This window comes from Physeter macrocephalus, chromosome 17, assembly GCF_002837175.3.
Source record: "Physeter macrocephalus isolate SW-GA chromosome 17, ASM283717v5, whole genome shotgun sequence".
Lineage (NCBI taxonomy): Eukaryota > Metazoa > Chordata > Mammalia > Artiodactyla > Physeteridae > Physeter > Physeter macrocephalus.
The window spans coordinates 9,371,080-9,388,072 of record NC_041230.1 but is presented as its reverse complement, the minus strand read 5'-3'; the positions used below and the strand labels follow the sequence as shown (position 1 = coordinate 9,388,072).

General features: G+C 44.4%; 1 protein-coding gene across 1 annotated transcript in view; it reads right to left on the bottom strand.

The window, feature by feature from the left end:
* Positions 1 to 545: 545 nt before the first annotated feature.
* The window catches only part of ZNF229 (zinc finger protein 229), a 21,526-nt gene continuing 5,078 nt past the window's right edge, over positions 546 to 16,993 (bottom strand). Inside the window, 8 exon segments of the mRNA XM_055079259.1 lie at positions 546 to 1,342; positions 1,345 to 2,308; positions 2,533 to 3,053; positions 4,981 to 5,040; positions 5,043 to 5,106; positions 13,105 to 13,163; positions 13,354 to 13,409; positions 13,544 to 13,598. Of these exon segments, the coding sequence (XP_054935234.1) occupies positions 591 to 1,342; positions 1,345 to 2,308; positions 2,533 to 3,053; positions 4,981 to 5,040; positions 5,043 to 5,106; positions 13,105 to 13,163; positions 13,354 to 13,409; positions 13,544 to 13,598 (2,531 nt within the window). The 3' untranslated portion in view covers positions 546 to 590.

Genomic DNA, 16,993 nt, shown 5'->3' with positions numbered 1-16,993 from the left:
CTGCTCCTTTGATACTTTTCTCACTATTCTCATCATTTGTAAAACCTCCCTCCTAGGGACTTCCCTGGTGGCGCAGTGGTTAAGAATCCCCCTGCCAATGCAGGGGACACGGGTTCAAGCCCTGGTCCAGGAAGATCTCACATGCCGTGGAGCAACTAAGCCCGTGCACCACAACTACTGAGCCTGCGCTCTAGGCCCACAAGCCACAACTACTGAGCCCACGTACCACAACTACTGAAGCCCACGCGCCTAGAGCCCATGCTCTGCAATGAGAAGCCACTGCAATGAGAAGCCCGCGCACCACAATGAAGAGTAGCCCCCGCTCGCCACAACTAGAGAAAGCCTGCGCACAGCGATGAAGACCCAACGCAGCCAAAAATAAATTAAAAAAAAAAAAAGACTGAAGTTTGTGACTGAAATGTTTTCCCTATTTACCAAACTTCCAGATTTTCCCTTCCTAGGCAGACCAGCTGCTATGAAAAGGTCAGTCTCTCCTGCAGACCTCCCTACACATCACATCCGTAACGTTTGTCTCCTGCGTTGGTGCTGAGATGAATGTAAAGTTCTGAGTTCTGACTGGAGACTTCAACTCATGTCTCCTTGTAAGGTTTCTCGCTTAAATGCGCCCTCTGGTGATTTCGCAGACCTGAGCTATAACTGAAGCCTTTCTCACACTCTGCACACTTGTAGGACTTCTCTCCAGTGTGGACCCTCTGATGGACACGGAGACAGGAGCTTCAACCAAAGCCCTTCCCGCACTCCTTGCATTTATAGGGCTTCTCGCCATTGTGGACCCTCTGATGGCTTTGGACATGTGAGCTCTGACTGTAGCCCTTCCCGCACACATCACATCTATAGGGTTTCTCTCCAGTGTGCACTCCCTTATGACTGAGGAGATCTGAGCCATACCGGAAGCCCTTTCCGCATTCGTAGGGCTTCTCTCCCGTGTGCAGTGTCTGGTGGGTGAGAAGGTTGGAACCATAGCTGAATCCCTTGCCGCACTCAACACATGTGTAAGGTTTCTTGCCCGTGTGGACTCGTTGATGTTTGTGGAGGCTCAAGGTGCATCTGAAGCCCTTTCCGCACTCTTTGCATCGGTATGGTCTCTCGCCCGTGTGGACCCTGTGGTGGATGAGAAGCCTCGAACTGTAACTGAAGCCTTTGCTGCACTAGGTGCTTTTATAGGGTTTCTCTCCTGTGTGGACCCTCTGATGGACGAGGAGGTCAGAGCTGTAAATGAAGCCCTTCCCACACACGTCACAGATGTAGGGCCTCTCCCCCGTGTGGACCCTCTGGTGACTGTGAAGGTCTGAATTCTGCTGGAAGCCTTTCCCACACTCGTGCACCTGTAGGGCTTCTCTCCCATGTGGACCCTCTGATGGACGTGGAGGTCTGAGCTTCAGCTGAAGCCTTTCCCACACTCACATCTGTAGGCCTTCTCTCTCGTATGCAGCCTCTGATGTGCGAAAAGCCCCGAGCTGTAGCTGAAGCTCTTCCCACACACATCACACTCACAGAGGCGCTGACCCACGTGAACCCTCTGGTGAGCCTGGAGGCGCGAGTTGTGACCGAAACCCTTGTCGCACTGGTCACACTGGTAGGGTTTCTCTCCCGGGTGCGTTTTCTGATGACTGCTGAGATGCAAGCTACAGCTGAATCCCTTCCAGCATTTGACACAGCTATGGGGCTTCTCCCCCAGGTGGACATGCCAATGCTTACGTAAGACGGACTTAGCATAGAATCCTATGCCACACTGGCCGCACGTGTAGGGCTTCTCCCCCACGTGCAGCCTCTGATGGACCTGAAGCACCGAGCTGTAGCTGAAGCCTTTCCTGCACTTGCTGTATTTATACGGTTTCTCCCCAGTGGGGACCCACTGATGGACAAGCAGATTGGAGCTTCGCCCGAAGGCCTTGCCGCCCTCCTCGCATTTATAAAGTTTCTCTCCCGTGTGCACTCCCTGGTGAATGAGAAGGACTGATTTATACCTGAACCCCTTCCTGCAGACATCGCATCCATAGAGCGTGTCTCCCGTGTGGGCCCCGGGGAGGCTGTGAAGGTGTGTGTTCTGCCTGAAGACCCGACCACGCTCGGTATTTTCAAAGGATTTGTCTCCTGTGGGGATTCTTTGAGGTCTCTCCAGACAGGCACCTGGCCTCAAGCTCTTAGCAAACTCTTGATATTTATAGGGTTTCTCTTTCAAGGGCACCCTTGGCTGAGTGGGAAGGTTTGATTTATCCCTGAGGCCATTTCCATGTTCATTTCTTTTAAAGCCGTTCTCTCCGGAGTTAGGGTGCTGAAGTACTGACTTTTTTTTTTTTTTTTTTTTTTTTGTGTGGTACGTGGGCCTCTCACTGTTGTGGCCTCTCCCGTTGCGGAGCACAGGCTCCGGATGCACAGGCTCAGTGGCCATGGCTCACGGGCCCAGCCGCTCCGCGGCATGTGGGATCTTCCCAGACCGGGGCACGAACCCGTGTCCCCTGCATCGGCAGGTGGATTCTCAACCACTGTGCCACCAGGGAAGCCCAGTACTGACTTTTTAATGCAGTTTTCTCTACATTTATCACAGTTACGTGGTTTCCCTCTTTCAGGTTTTCTGTGGTCATCATGACCACATGATATCCTGAAGCCATAATCACCCCAGTCACATTTATATATTGTATCTTCCATGTCGACTTTTTTACACCTTTCTTGAACATTCCATGGCTCATTCACAAAGGCTTTTATCCAAGATTCTTGAATGGAGACGGGTGTCACTGCTTTGCAGGCTGGAAACTCTTGATTTTCTAAATTGATGGACCCATCCCCTTGAAGACTGTCTACCAAATTTTCCATTTGAGAACCCTGAGTAGATGCTCCTTTCCCCGCTTGACAGAGAGAAGCATCTTCTGAGAACTGGAAATCCGTCCCTTGAAGATTTACTCTATGGTCTTGATTCCGAGTTAATTCACCAGCCACCTGTTCCCAGATTTTACAGTAGGAGAGCTCTCTGTGCAAAAGCAATCTTAATTCCTTTTCTTGAATATACTCCATGTCCTTTGCATCCTTGTCTCCTATGGAGTTAAAGGCAACTTGTGAGAACAAGTGCAAGACTGGCTCAGGGATATCAGGCTTTCAGACTGGGACAGATAACGGCCTAGAGAAAAATTCCGCTTTATGTATCATAACTATTGTGGTGCTTCATTCTATGTCTGAAAAAAGGAAGAGGCTCCTATTAATAAGCTTTGAAGCTAAATGGTTTTTTGTTGTTGTTGTTTTTAGTTTTTTTTAAGTTTTTCTTTTTTAAAATTTTTATTGCAGTATAGTTGATTGACACTTGTGTTAGTTTCAGGTCTACAGCAAAGGCTAAATGTGAATATGATCCTATTAGCTACAGACTCTGTCTCATCATAGAGCTGCCAAGCAAACAAGAAATTCTGGGGGGTATCTTACACATGCAAAAATTTACTTCTTTACTTGATAATGCTGTTGTTGATAACAACAACAACAATAATATCGAATGCTCTTATAACACTTCCTATGTGCCAAAGAGGTACACATATTAACTTATTTAACCCTCAGAATAACATGGAGGTAGGAACCATCAATGTCTTCGTTTTACAGAGGAGGAAACCCAGGCACAGAGAGGGTAAGTAGGCTAGTTAAGTTAGTCCGTCGTGCATGAGGAAGTGCGGAGCTGGGATGCCAGCATACAAGCCTGATTTTAGAGCCCACGTTTGTGGGCACTCTCACCACACTACCTGCCAGGGTAACTGTGATGCTGGGATGTGTGAGCTGAACTTGGAAAGGGAACAAAGCCCCAAATCCTCCGAAGTGCTCCATCTGTGTCTGTGTCTTCTGTGAGCATATTCAACAGGAATCCAGGGGCTACGGATAAGGTCTGGAGACATAAAAATCTCAGTGTATTCCCGTCACTGCTGGCGAGCCAAACAATGTCATATTTACCACAGAGCTCCCTGTGATTTGAAAGATGTGTCCATACTTTCTGATACTCTTTATTGGCTATTGTTTTTATCTTTTAAGGCTGAGGTAACATGAACCTGTTTATAGCCACGAACTTGTAGGGTACTGGAGTTAAGTGAGAAATCCATCAGAGGATTGCCAACCTGCTGGAACAGTCTCTCTGCTACTGGCTTGCTTGTCTCACACTGCCCGTCTCTTTCTACCAGAGGGAAGGAAGTCCGGAGACCCCCTCACTCCCTCTGGGTCTATCACTCTCTGGAAAGCATGAAGGAAGCATGAGATGGTCGAGACTGAGTAACAGAAATGCGGTCGCACAACAATCACCTACTACAGTACCTGCCATATCCACAGGCAAGACCAAGGGTGGGGGACAGCCGCTGCATGGCCAGCTCACCCCTCACTGCCTGGCCAGGGCTCTAGACTCCATGGTTCTCACCTGGATGTGCCTCTCTTGGAGTTTCTCTCTCTGTCACCCAAGTCTCTTTGCCTTGTTCCAAATGGGACAGCTTATCAGGCTTGAAAAGTTGTTACCCTGAAATCGCAAGAAAATGCAAGGCTAAGGCTCGTTGTTTCGTTTTTTTTTTTTTTTTGCGGTACGCGGGCCTCTCACTGTTGTGGCCTCTCCCGTTGCGGAGCACAGGCTCCGGACGCGCAGGCTCAGCGGCCATGGCTCACGGGCCCAGCCGCTCCGCGGCACGTGGGATCCTCCTGGACCGGGGCACGAACCCGCGTCCCCTGCGTTGGCAGGCGGACCCCTCAACCACTGCGCCACCAGGGAAAACCTAAGGCTCGTTTTTGAGGTGTAAAAAATAATTGGAAAATGCAGCCCTAATCCCATGATTTCCAGGCATTTGAAGGACAGACGAGGAAAAGATTCAGGACTAGTTAAATGAAACTGCTATAACATTTCTATATAAAAAGGATGTAACCTGCATTCCAAGACCAAAAATAGCCTCTATCCAGCGAACAAGAGCACACCAATAAGTTAAGTTTCAATTGCTTAGAGGTTCCTCTCACCCACAGAGACCACGTTCCGGAAGTTCTCCAGCATCTCGTCTCGGTACAGCTTCCTCTGGTGGAGTCCAGCAGCCCCAGCTCCTCCTCTGTGAAAACCATGGCCACGTCCTTGAAGGTCAATGGCTCCTAGAATGTGAAGCACCATGAACACCAACACCCACTGGATGAAAGGTAAACTTGGCATCACGAAGAAAAGTAGACAGGAGAGCAGGAAATTGTTTAGGGTGATGAGTCAAATCCCCCAGACCGGGGCGCGAACCCGGTTCCCCTGCATCGGCAGGCGGACGCGCTACCACTGCGCCACCAGGGAAGCCCCCCAAATCCAGTTTTTTAAATGTTTGGTGCCAATAATTTCGATTCTAAGCAACTGATCTTCCATGGTTATCCAAGAGTTAAAGCAAACATGCTTTGCTCAGTGTGAGCACTTCTGAGGGCCACTTCCTAGAAATGGAATGGCTGCATCACAGGGTCTGCGCATTTTACAATTTGACTCTAACTGGCAGATGATCGACTTGTCCTCCAAAAAGACTGTGACAACTTATAGCTCCAATGGTGCCTAATTTTAACATGGCTGTGTCTGCACACGCCCCCAAATCACCTTCTCTGCCAGAATGACTGTTTTTCCCCCACCAGCCCCTCACCCCTCCAACAGCTGTTGGGCGAATCCTGCTCTTGGCTGCCATAGCCCTCCACCCGCTCCACACACACACCTTTTAGGGGCTTCCTTGTCAGCACTTGACAGAAGCAACCAAGGTGTGTTAAAGCAACCATCGCCCAGTGCAGAGGAGACCTCTAGAGCAGTGGTTCGAACTATGGGATTTAAAATCATACTGCAGGACTTCCCTGGTGGCGCAGTGGTTAAGAATCCACCTGCCAACGCAGGGGACACGGGTTCGAGCCCTGGTCCAGGAAGATCCCACATGCTGCGAAGCAACTAAACAAGTGAGCCACAACTACTGAGCCTGCGCTCTAGAGCCCACGAGCCACAGCTACTGAAGCCTGCATGCCACAACTACTGAAGCCCACACGCCACAACTGTTGAAGCCCGCGTGCCCTAGGGCCCACGTACCACAATTACTGAGCCCATGAGCCACAAATACTGAAGCCCACGTCCTCTAGGGCCCGTAAGAGAAGCCATCGCAATGAGAAGCCCGCACACCATAACGAAGAGCAGCCCCTGCTCGCCGCAACTAGAGAAAAGCCCCCGTGCAGCAACGAAGACCCAACACAGCCAAAAATAAATAAAATAAAATTTAAATAAATTAATAAAAATAAAATCATACTGTGTCATCCTTAGTTATGAACTGTGGCCCAGGATTTTGTTTTTTTCTTTAATCATTTAAGTACTTTATTTTTTTAATTGAATATATTTGACATATAACATTGTGTAACTTTAAGGTGTACAAAGCATTAATTCAATACATTTATATATTGTAACATGATTTCCAGGGTAGCTATATTTAGCACCTCTATCACATTACATACTTATCCTTTCTTTTTACTGATTGGGCTAAGTCAGTTTTAGTCTTTTAACAAGTTTGATGATTGTAGCACAATATTGTTGTCTATATTAATTATACTGTACATTAGATGTCTATGGTTTATTTACACCAGTTGCGAGTTTGTACCCTTAAACAACATCAATATTATCACCCCACTCCCCCATCCCCTGGTAACTACCATTCTGTTTTTTTATGAGATTGACTTTTTTAGATTCCACATATAAGTGACATCACATGGTACTTTTCTTTCTCTTTCTCACTTATCTCACTTAGCATAATGTGCTCAAGGTCCATCCATGTTGCTGCAAATGGCAAGATATTCATCTTCCTTGTGGCAGAATTATATGTAGAGAGAAGCCCAGGTCTTTTAAGAGAATTGCTTTGGTCCAGTGAGAAAAAAAAAATGGCCGTTATAGATTTTGAAATGTAGTAATCAACTATATTATCGTCACGGACTTCAGTTAGACTGTGACATGCTTTCTTCAGAGGGAGACAATTGTACAGGAGGGCTTTGAGAATGATACTCTTTCCCTTCAGCCTGTCCCTGGAATACCCCGTGACAAGGTATTACAAGGTAAGAGTGTGTTGTGATTCCTAAGGTATTTCACTTTTTAAAAAAATTCGAGGATATATTTTTAATAAGAAAATATTAAGGCAAGGTAGCTGTAAGGTCTAGTGCCTGCAGGTCAACACGTTCAAGGATTATTCAGTTCCTATAAAGCAGTATTAGGCCCCAGGAATCAGAGAGCTGAGGAAGAAAGACACAGCCCCGCCTTCATGAGGCTTGTGTTGGCAGTCCCCAAGGCCACCTCCAAGTTCTATGATTCGCTAGAAGGCCTCAGTATATAGTCCCACTCATGGCTAAGACTTATCACTGTTTAAAAAAAAAATCAGCAAAGGGAAAAGGCATGTGGGGTGAAGTCTGGAGGAAGCCAGGCACAGCCGAGGGTGGTGTTGCAGTAATCTCAGCCTTGAGTAAAACTATACACTGAGCCCCTTGAGTCCTGGAGAAATCTCTGAACACGGGGTAGTCTTGAAGACCCCGATCCAGGAGGTGAAGCAACTTGGCCGAGGACACACAGCTTGTAAGAGGCAGAGCTAGAACCTTAACACACAGAGCCTTGTTCCAGAGAGACTATACTTTAACAACTGTCCTTAGAAAAGCCGAGATGTGTGTTACCAGGGGACAAGAAAATGAGAAGAAACTTCCAGCTATGAAATGAGTCAAGGGGATGTAATGTACCTACAGGGAATACAGTCAGTAACACTGTAACAATTCTTTATGGTGATGGATGGTAACCGGTCTTATTGTGGTCTTATTGGTCATTCCATAAAGTATAAAAATATCCTTATTGTGGTCTTATTGATCATTCCATAACATACAAAAATATCGAGTACTAGGTTGTACACCTGAAACTAATATAACATTGTATATCAATCATAACTTAATTATTAAAAAGGAAAAAAAGGGCTTCCCTGGTGGCGCAGTGGTTGAGAGTCCGCCTGCCGATGCAGGGGACACGGGTTCGTGCCCCGGTCCGGGAAGATCTCACATGCCGCGGAGCGGCTGGGCCCGTGAGCCATGGCCGCTGAGCCTGCGCCTCCGGAGCCTGTGCTCCGCAACGGGAGAGGCCACAACAGTGACAACAGTGAGAGGCCGGCGTACAGCAAAAAAAAAAAAAAGAGAAGATACAAAGCAGATAATATCAATACCTTATATTTGTAACTCACTTACTATAAGGTGGGTACTAGACTAAGTATTTTTTTGTTGCTGTTTTTTGGTTTGGGGGTTTTTTCGGCCACGCTGTGCAGCATGTGGGATCTTAGTTCCCTGACCAGGGATCGAACCTGCACCCCCTGCATTAGTAGCGTGGAGTCTTAACCACTGTACCGCCAGAGAAGTCCCTAGACTAAGTATTTTTATATGCCTTATGTCATTTAATTGTCTCAGAACTCACCAAAAGTGAGAACTTTCTGGAATGTCAGAAACACTCTATTATCTTGGTTAGGTCAGTTAACTACTCACAAGGTAGTTACTATAGCTCTCCCTTTTCACAGATAAGAAAAATGGGGACTCAGAGAGTTGAATATTATTTATCCAAGAACATACACCTAGTAAGTGTCGAGTCAGGACTGAGCTTGGGCAGCCTGACTAACCACGCTGTAACCACCATGCTATCCTGCCACCCACATGAGATCAGAGGAGCACAGACTAGAGGAACCCATATTCCCAGTTTGGAGAAGGAGCATGCCCAGCAGAGTACACTTCCAGGCAGAACCCTAGATCGATCTAAGACAAGAGGTGGGAGAAAGCTTGCACCAGACGTGGTCAGTTTGGCAATTAAACAGATGTGGACCAGCCACTAACTTCCAAATCTTTATACCCAGCTCTGCCTTCCACACTGAGCCCTGCCATATCCAACTACCACTTGCATGTCTAAAAGATATCTCGAACCAAAAAAAGCCCAATTAGAATCGAGTTTTTCCTCCCAAATTGTTCTCTCCTTACCCCCTGGGGGTAAACAGTACCATCTACCTTAAAGTTATCCTGGATTCTTCCCTGTTCCTAATTTCTCATATCTAATTCATTTTTTAAAAGTCTGCTAAGAATAATGTTTGGCCCATAGCAGGTGTGAAACAAATATTTGCTGAAGGAATAAATGGAACGAAACGTGAACAGACCAATGACCACACAAATAACTGAAAAAAAGTCATTCAAGATCAACCATGAGAAAGGGCACCTGGTTTGGAGAACACTACAGTTAAGTTTCACCCAAACTTTCATTTTAACATTATTCATTTTTTTCTTCATAATTTTGAATTTCCAAAGTATGGGTTCAGTATGAATAGTAAAATAATGCAGAGATGTACAGGTAACTCAGTGGACCAGAGTACAGAATGCAGGAACAGTCAGGTCATGTGAAATATGAATCAATTGAAATATTTCTCTCTCTCTTCATACATATAATATATATACATATATTCATTTATGTATTTATATATATAATATATACACACATATAAATACATAAATGAACACATAAATGATAAAGACGGTATTTCTGTTGACTTGCAAATAAATCATTAATGTAATAAATGGCATTGTCATAATTAGCTATCCATCTTGAAGAAAATAAAGTTAAATGTCAACCTTATGCCATTTACAAAAGTAAATTATAGTCACATTAGAGATTTAAAAAATTTTAATGTAAATATTGAAAAACCATTTAGGTGCCTTTTGGATTAAGCTTTAGATGAGTAAGGTCTTTTGAAACTACATATGAAACCAGATTTTCAAAAGAGAACAAATCATTTACCTATATAAAAAATTTAACCTTCTTTATGGTCAAGTCACCATTCAGAAAGTAAAGACTGAGATAAAACAAGGGTAAGACTTTTGATAGGTGAGTGAACAACGCTACTACTGAAAGAGCACCTAAAAACATAGTTAGAAATAATGCAATAATGGGCAAAAGTATTTCATAAGCAATTCAGATGAGAAAATACAAATGCAGCCAATAAACGCAGGGAAAGATGCTTATCATGCATCCACTATGCAGGAAATTGAAAAACAAAATGGGAGATCTTTGCCACACAACCTCCTCCATCAGATAAGCAACAATGTTTCATACTGATATATCCTTGAAGATGTGGGGAAATGTGTGAATGGCTATGATTTCCTGTCAAATACTCCAGCAATAATATTTTAAAAATTTTAAAAAGAAGTGTGTTCCTTTTGGCCCAACAATATTTAGAAATCTATACTAGTGAATTTAAAGATTAAAGCAACAGGATATAAGGACATATGTGTTTGTGTGTATGAAAGGAGATTTATCGCTGTACTGTTTTTAGTGCTAGAATTGGTAATAATCTGAATGGAATAATATAAGTAGTAAAATATGGACTACATGTACAACATACACATTTCCATTTGTTTATAAAGGGGGTGACCTACATATGTTTTTTCACATGGCGAAAGGGCTGATGGGTACACATCCTTTCATTAATGCTGGGCATCTCAGGGAGGACAGAATCGGAAGAGAAAGCCTAATTTTTTTCTTCTAGACCTTGGTATTATCTGACTTAAGTTTTTATTTTGAAGATTGTAATAAAATATATGTAAACTAGTACTATTAACTATTAACTAGTACTGTTAGTATTAAGCTGCACAGGCTTAATACTATGAGTTAATAAGACAGACAATCCAAAAATATCTACATGATAGTACCCTTCTATGTGGTATAAAAGGTGGGGTCAGGCAGGAGCAAAGTCTCATAACTGTGAACCACAATGGCTTTTGAAGAAGTTAAGAAAATAGTCTTAACACCCAGGACTCAAAAGGTACATTCACTAGATTTTTTTTTTCTTGAGGGAAAAAATTGCTAGAAAAAAAATAATAACCAGAATTCTTAAGGTGTAAAAAAATCACTATTATGATTGGAAAAAACAAACAAAACACTTCAAGAGATGAGCTAAACAGCTGAATGAACATCACTGAAGAACAAGCCAGTGAACTGGAAAACAGATCAGGCTCCTGGAACACAATGAAAAATTTTGAATAAAAGAAAAGTTAAAGAATAGGGAAGATAGATCCAGAAGTTACACCATTTATAGCATGAGTTCCAGTAGGGCCAAAAGAATAAAATAAGAGTAACAGTAGACATCCAGGGAGAAAAAGAACTAATCAATGCCAAGAGATCACAAAGCAAGGGCAGTAAAGACCAAGGGTCACTGGCTTTCAAAGATCCTAGAAGATGACACCCAGCCAAAATATTGTCAAGTATAAACACGACTGACCTTTCTGGGGAAAATGACCAGAATAAACTTAGCTCACCAGGAGATGAATGGAGAAGGAATGATAAAAAGGCCAGCACTGGATTTAATGCCAGTAGAAAACGAAGCAACTTATACAGTTCTGAGAGTGAATTTAAGAATTCTAAGCCCAGACAATTTGCCATTTAAGCATAAAGGCAACAGACATTTTTAAGCATGGAAAACTCAGAGGATATGGCATCCACAAGTCTTCTTTGGAAAAGACAACAAACTGTGGAGGAAATTAAGCCAACTGACAGATAAATCAAACTAGTCAGGCATGAAGAAACCGTGGTAAAAGGACGAGTGGTGAGCAACGACTTATGTAAAGATAACTGAGATAACCCAATGGTGGGAATAGATGGTGACAGATGAGAAGGGAACCATGATAATAATAATATATCAGGAGATGGTGGGAAGTAAAAAGGTGCTTATTTCTTCAGTTCTCATTACAGGGAGTTCATCAGTAATATTTAAAATTAAAGCAAATGACTCAAACTTGCAAATTCTTTTTTCTTGGCCATGCAACCCGGCTTGCAGGATCTTAGTTCCTCGACCAGGGACTGAACCCAGGCCCCTGCGGTGAAAGCACCAAGTCCTAACCACTGGACCGCCAGGGAATTCCTGCAAATTTTCATCTATAATCTCTTTTCATTAGAGAAAGCTTTATAAAATAATATCATGTATTGAAAAAAGTACTTAAAATTCTGCACTCACTTTGACTTCTTTTCCCCCGATTTAAAGATAAGTTACAATATACATGTGTACATATAATGAGAGAGAGTGCGCACACACATATTTCCACGTCCTAATATTTTCACCCACTTTATCTCACTTGATAGCAGCACAGGATCAAGACAAGAGGACAAATGAAACCACAATAATCCATCGATCCAATACCAATCCAATGGATGGACATGGAGTCCACTCCACCATCTTTTTTTTTTTTTCGCTGTTATAAACAATGCTGTGATGATCATTCTTTGAGCACTTGCTCTGACTTAGAATTCTTGGAGTGGGAAATACTGGAGCAGAGGTTTGCAGAACTTCTACAAGGGCTGAAATGCCCCTGCAACTGTGTGGATGTACCCATTTCTCCATATGTTAGCTAACAGTGAACACCGATCGTTCAAATCTTTGGTCATCTGCTAGGAAAAGAATCACATCTTGTTTCAATCTGCATCACTTTGGTTACTAGAGGCGGATCATCTTTTCATATGATTATTGGTTATTTGTTTTTCCTCTTTTCTCCCTTCCTGAACATGAAGGCTCAGGTCTTTATTCCCAGCTCCTGTTTTTAAAATAAGGATATTAAAATTTTTTGTCCGTGAAGATTTTTTCACCCACTATGCTGTCTTTTAACTTTGTTCATGGTATAAGTTTTGGTAACGTGTATTACGTGGAGAATACAACATCTGGAAATGAATAAGAAGAAATGTCCCACTGAGGAGAAAAACCTGGGCAGAGAAGGAGGATTCGTTATTTGGAGTCACCTCTCTACATAACGCGGGCTCAGGGCCCTTAGATGAAACCATTATTGACAGGCCACATGTAGAGCAAACAGGCACACTACAGAGTCCTACAGACCTGGGCTCAAATCCAGGATTCACCACTCATTTCTTCACCTCTAAAGCAGAATCATACCACCTCTCTCACATAGCTATTTTGGCCATAAACGCACTGAGTAATGTAATGTGCTCACCTAATATGTCTTTTTCCCCTCTTTTTCCTTTTACCAAGGGAGCGATGTATGTTTACTCTCTGATGCCTTACGTTGTTATTTCTGGAGAGAAAAGAGAACTTGACCCACCTGAAACTTGGTTTTGTCTGCCCCATCTTGGGAAAGGGCTGAGGCTTGCGAACGCAGAGCTGCAGGAGAAGAGAGAGGCCTTAAGAAGGCTGGGGCCTGCCTGGGCGCTCTGACTACCCACCTGGACCTCAGGAATGCCTGCCCCCTTACAGACTGGTTTCTTTTCATTGGACGCAACTCTTCATCCACCTCACGTTTCCTCTCTCCACACCCGGCTTCGATTCTCCCCTACCCTTCGTAAGCGCTCACCTCTTTCCTCCCGCCTTGAGGAGGAAGAAGTCTCCACGGTCACCCCGCCTAGGTTTCTGGAGCATCAGCAGTTTTATTTATTCTCTGATCTTCCTAAACTGGAGAAGCAGAAGATCCAGTGGTTCTTCATTCTTGAGACTGTCCAAGCTCTGATGAGGAGCTTCAGATGGATACCCGGGGTCCCAAGTACCTATTTCCACCTCCACTCTCCAGAGCCTGCTTCTTGGTTTCCACGTTCCAGAGACCTGTGGGCTCAAGAAGGAACTTGACTTTATCTGAGTTCTTTCTTCTGGCCCCAAAGTTCACACCCTCTGGATGCCGTTCATTCAGAGGACACGCGCTGAGCGGCTATATGCACAGTCCCTGCTCTGGGGGAACTCACAGAACAGAGAGCCATGAATGTCACAGATGGCTGTACAGTCAGAAGAGTGTCTGCAGGGAGGGCCCAGAAGCAGAAATCTTGCAGTGAGACACAGGGCCTTCTTACAGAAGGGTACAGATCCCACAAACACACAGGACCTGTGCCCTGTGAAGGAAAACCTGGAGTGTAAAAGCTTCACTAACGCAACAGTCTGGGGACTGCAAAAATAAAAAATCCACATCCCTGTCCTCAAGGATTTTAAAACTCAGGATATGACAAATGGAATGCTACTCAGCCATAAAAAAAGAATGAAATAATGCCAGTTGCAGCAACATCGATGGAGCTACAGATTATCATACTAAGTGAAATAAGATCAGACAGAGAAAGACAAATACCATATGATATCACTTATATGTGCAATCTAAAATACAACACAAATGAACTTATCTACGAAACAGAAACACACTCACAGACATAGAGAACAAAGACAAATACCATATGATATCACTTATATGTGCAATCTAAAATACAACACAAATTAACTTATCTACGAAACAGAAACAGACTCACAGACATAGAGAACAGATTTGTGGTTGCTGGTGGAGGGGGCGGGGAGGGATGGAGTGGGAGTTTGGGATTAGCAGATGCAAACTATTACATATAGAATGGATAAACAACAAAGTCCTACTGTATATCACAGGACCTATATCCTGTGATAAAACCATAATGGAAAAGAATATGAGGGACTTCCCTGGTGGCGCAGTGGTTAAGACTCCGTGCTCCCAATGTAGGGGGCCTGGGTTGGATCCCTGGCCAGGGAACTAGATCCCACATGCATGTTGCAACTAAGAGTTTGCACACCACAATTAAGGAGCCTGAGTGTCGCAACTAAGGAGCCCACATGCTGCAACTAAGGAGCCTGCCTGCCGCAACTAAGACTCGGCACAACAAAATAAATAAATAAATAAATATTAAAAAAAGGAAAGAATATGAAAAAGAGTGTATATGAATGTGTAACTGAATTGCTTTGCTGTACAGCAGGAATTAACACAACACTGTAAATCAACTATTCTTCAATAAAATAAATTTTAAAAAATAAAAATCAGGATATGGGTGAGCAAATGTCTTCTAAATCAGTTTGTAACCTTTCCTGTTCCATGACCTCCTTTGACAGTTGGGTGATATTTATGGACTTCTGTTCAGAATAATGTTTTAAATGCATAAAATAAAACACAGGATGATTTTAAAAGCTAATTACACTGAAAGACAACCTTCAAAAATATTAAAACATCAAGTGTGTGCTTCTTTATTAATTATCAAGAATGAATCAACTACTGTAAGTTCAAAGTAGTAATGAGCAGAAGCAATATTTTGAAACACCTACACCAACTATAAGAATATCTATGATTTATGGGGCTTCCCTGGTGGTGCAGTGGTTGAGAGTCTGCCTGCCAACGCAGGGGACACGGGTTCGAGCCCTGGTCCCGGAAGATCCCACATGCCGCAGAGCAACTAAGCCCGTGCGCCGCAACTACTGAGCCTGTCCTCTAGAGCCCACGAGCCACAACTACTGAAGCCCACGTGCACAGAGCCCGTGCTCCACAACAAGAGAAGCCACCGCAATGAGAAGCCCGTGCACCACAACGAAGAGCAGCCCACACTTGCCGCAACTAGAGAAAGAGAAAGCCGATGGGTAGCAACGAAGACCCAACGCAGCCAAAAACAAATAAATTAATAATAATTTTTAAAAAGGGCTTCCCTGGTGGCGCAGTGGTTGAGAGTCTGCCTGCCGATGCAGGGGACATGGGTTCGTGCCCCGGTCTGGGAGGATCCCACATGCCGCAGAGTGGCTGGGCCCGTGAGCCATGGCCACTGAGCCTGCGCGTCCGGAGCCTGTGCTCCGCAATGGGAGAGGCCACAACAGTGAGAGGCCCACGTACCACAAAAAGAAAAAAAAAGAATAAAAAATTTAAAAAAAGAATATCTATGATTTACATGGATAACAGAGTCACAGGTTCTGCTAATACTATTGTGGTTTGCTGCCCACATTCATAATGGAAGGAAATGCTAATTTTCAGTTTGACCAGTATACATTTTTTTCCCACTCAAGTTCATGGACCTGCTGCATTACACCATCGACTCGAGTTCAAGAACTCCTTTTCTAACGAAGACTTCTCCTGCCAGCACCAGATAGGATGAACCACTCTGGGACCCACCCACACCCTGTTTAAAATGCTGGCTTAGCACCTTTCACACAGCCTGCCTTGTTAACATCTCTAAATCACTGACGGACTCCAGTCTTCTTCCTTTATCTTCACTATCTTGGATAGGTGTGCCCCTTGGATGCACTTAGCAAATCCCATCAACAGCTGTGATGCACACAGAAGAACAGAACTCTCGAAATCAGCCTGGAGCTAGTGAGTAAGTAATACAAAGACACTGACCGGGAGCTTCCGCCTTCCCTTACCTGTTTTTCCCTTAGATCCAAGCCACAGGGCAAATTCAGACAACCAGATACACCTGCTTGGGATGTCCACTCTAAGATGCTCCCTGGACTGTGGCGCTTCAGGAGCTCAGGTGTCCACCTTTCCTCTAACCACCTGTCCTGGACCTTTGCACAGCCTGCTCTGCCAGGCACCTGTCTCCCACCGTAAGTGCCCTGCCCTGCACTAAGATCACTCTCTCTGAAGCGAATGTGGAAGACTGGTTCACCTGCTGACCTCCTGTACGGAGGTTAAAGGGCAAAGGAAAGCAGAGGCCAGGTCTGTAACAAGTCCTCCACAACAATGCCTTTCAAACTCAACTCTTTAGGATCCTCCAGGACTGTGCTTTGCAAACTTTAAAGTTTTGAAAAATCACCACAAGAGATTGCTAAAACAGACTGCTGGATGCCACCTCCAAAGATTCTGATGCAAGAGCTCTGCAGTGGAGCCCAGGAATCTGTATTTCTAACAAGTTTCCAGGTGATGCTGATACAGCTGCCCCAGGGACCACCCTTTAAGCAACACGTGCTAAGATACTCTTTGCTGATTTCCACGGTTTCCAGGAGCTTCTAGTTTGTACAGAATTTCCTTGTGGTTCCTCCTCATGTCCTGACCTCCAAGAGTTAGGGCTGCCTCAAGATTCAGTCCAGGAAGTTCTTCTCTATCTCGACTCGTCACTCTCTTTTTTTTTTCTTGCGGTACACGGGCCTCTCACTGTTGTGGCCTCTCCCGTGGCGGAGCACAGGCTCCGGACGCGCAGGCTCAGCGGCCATGGCTCACGGGCCCAGCCGCTCCG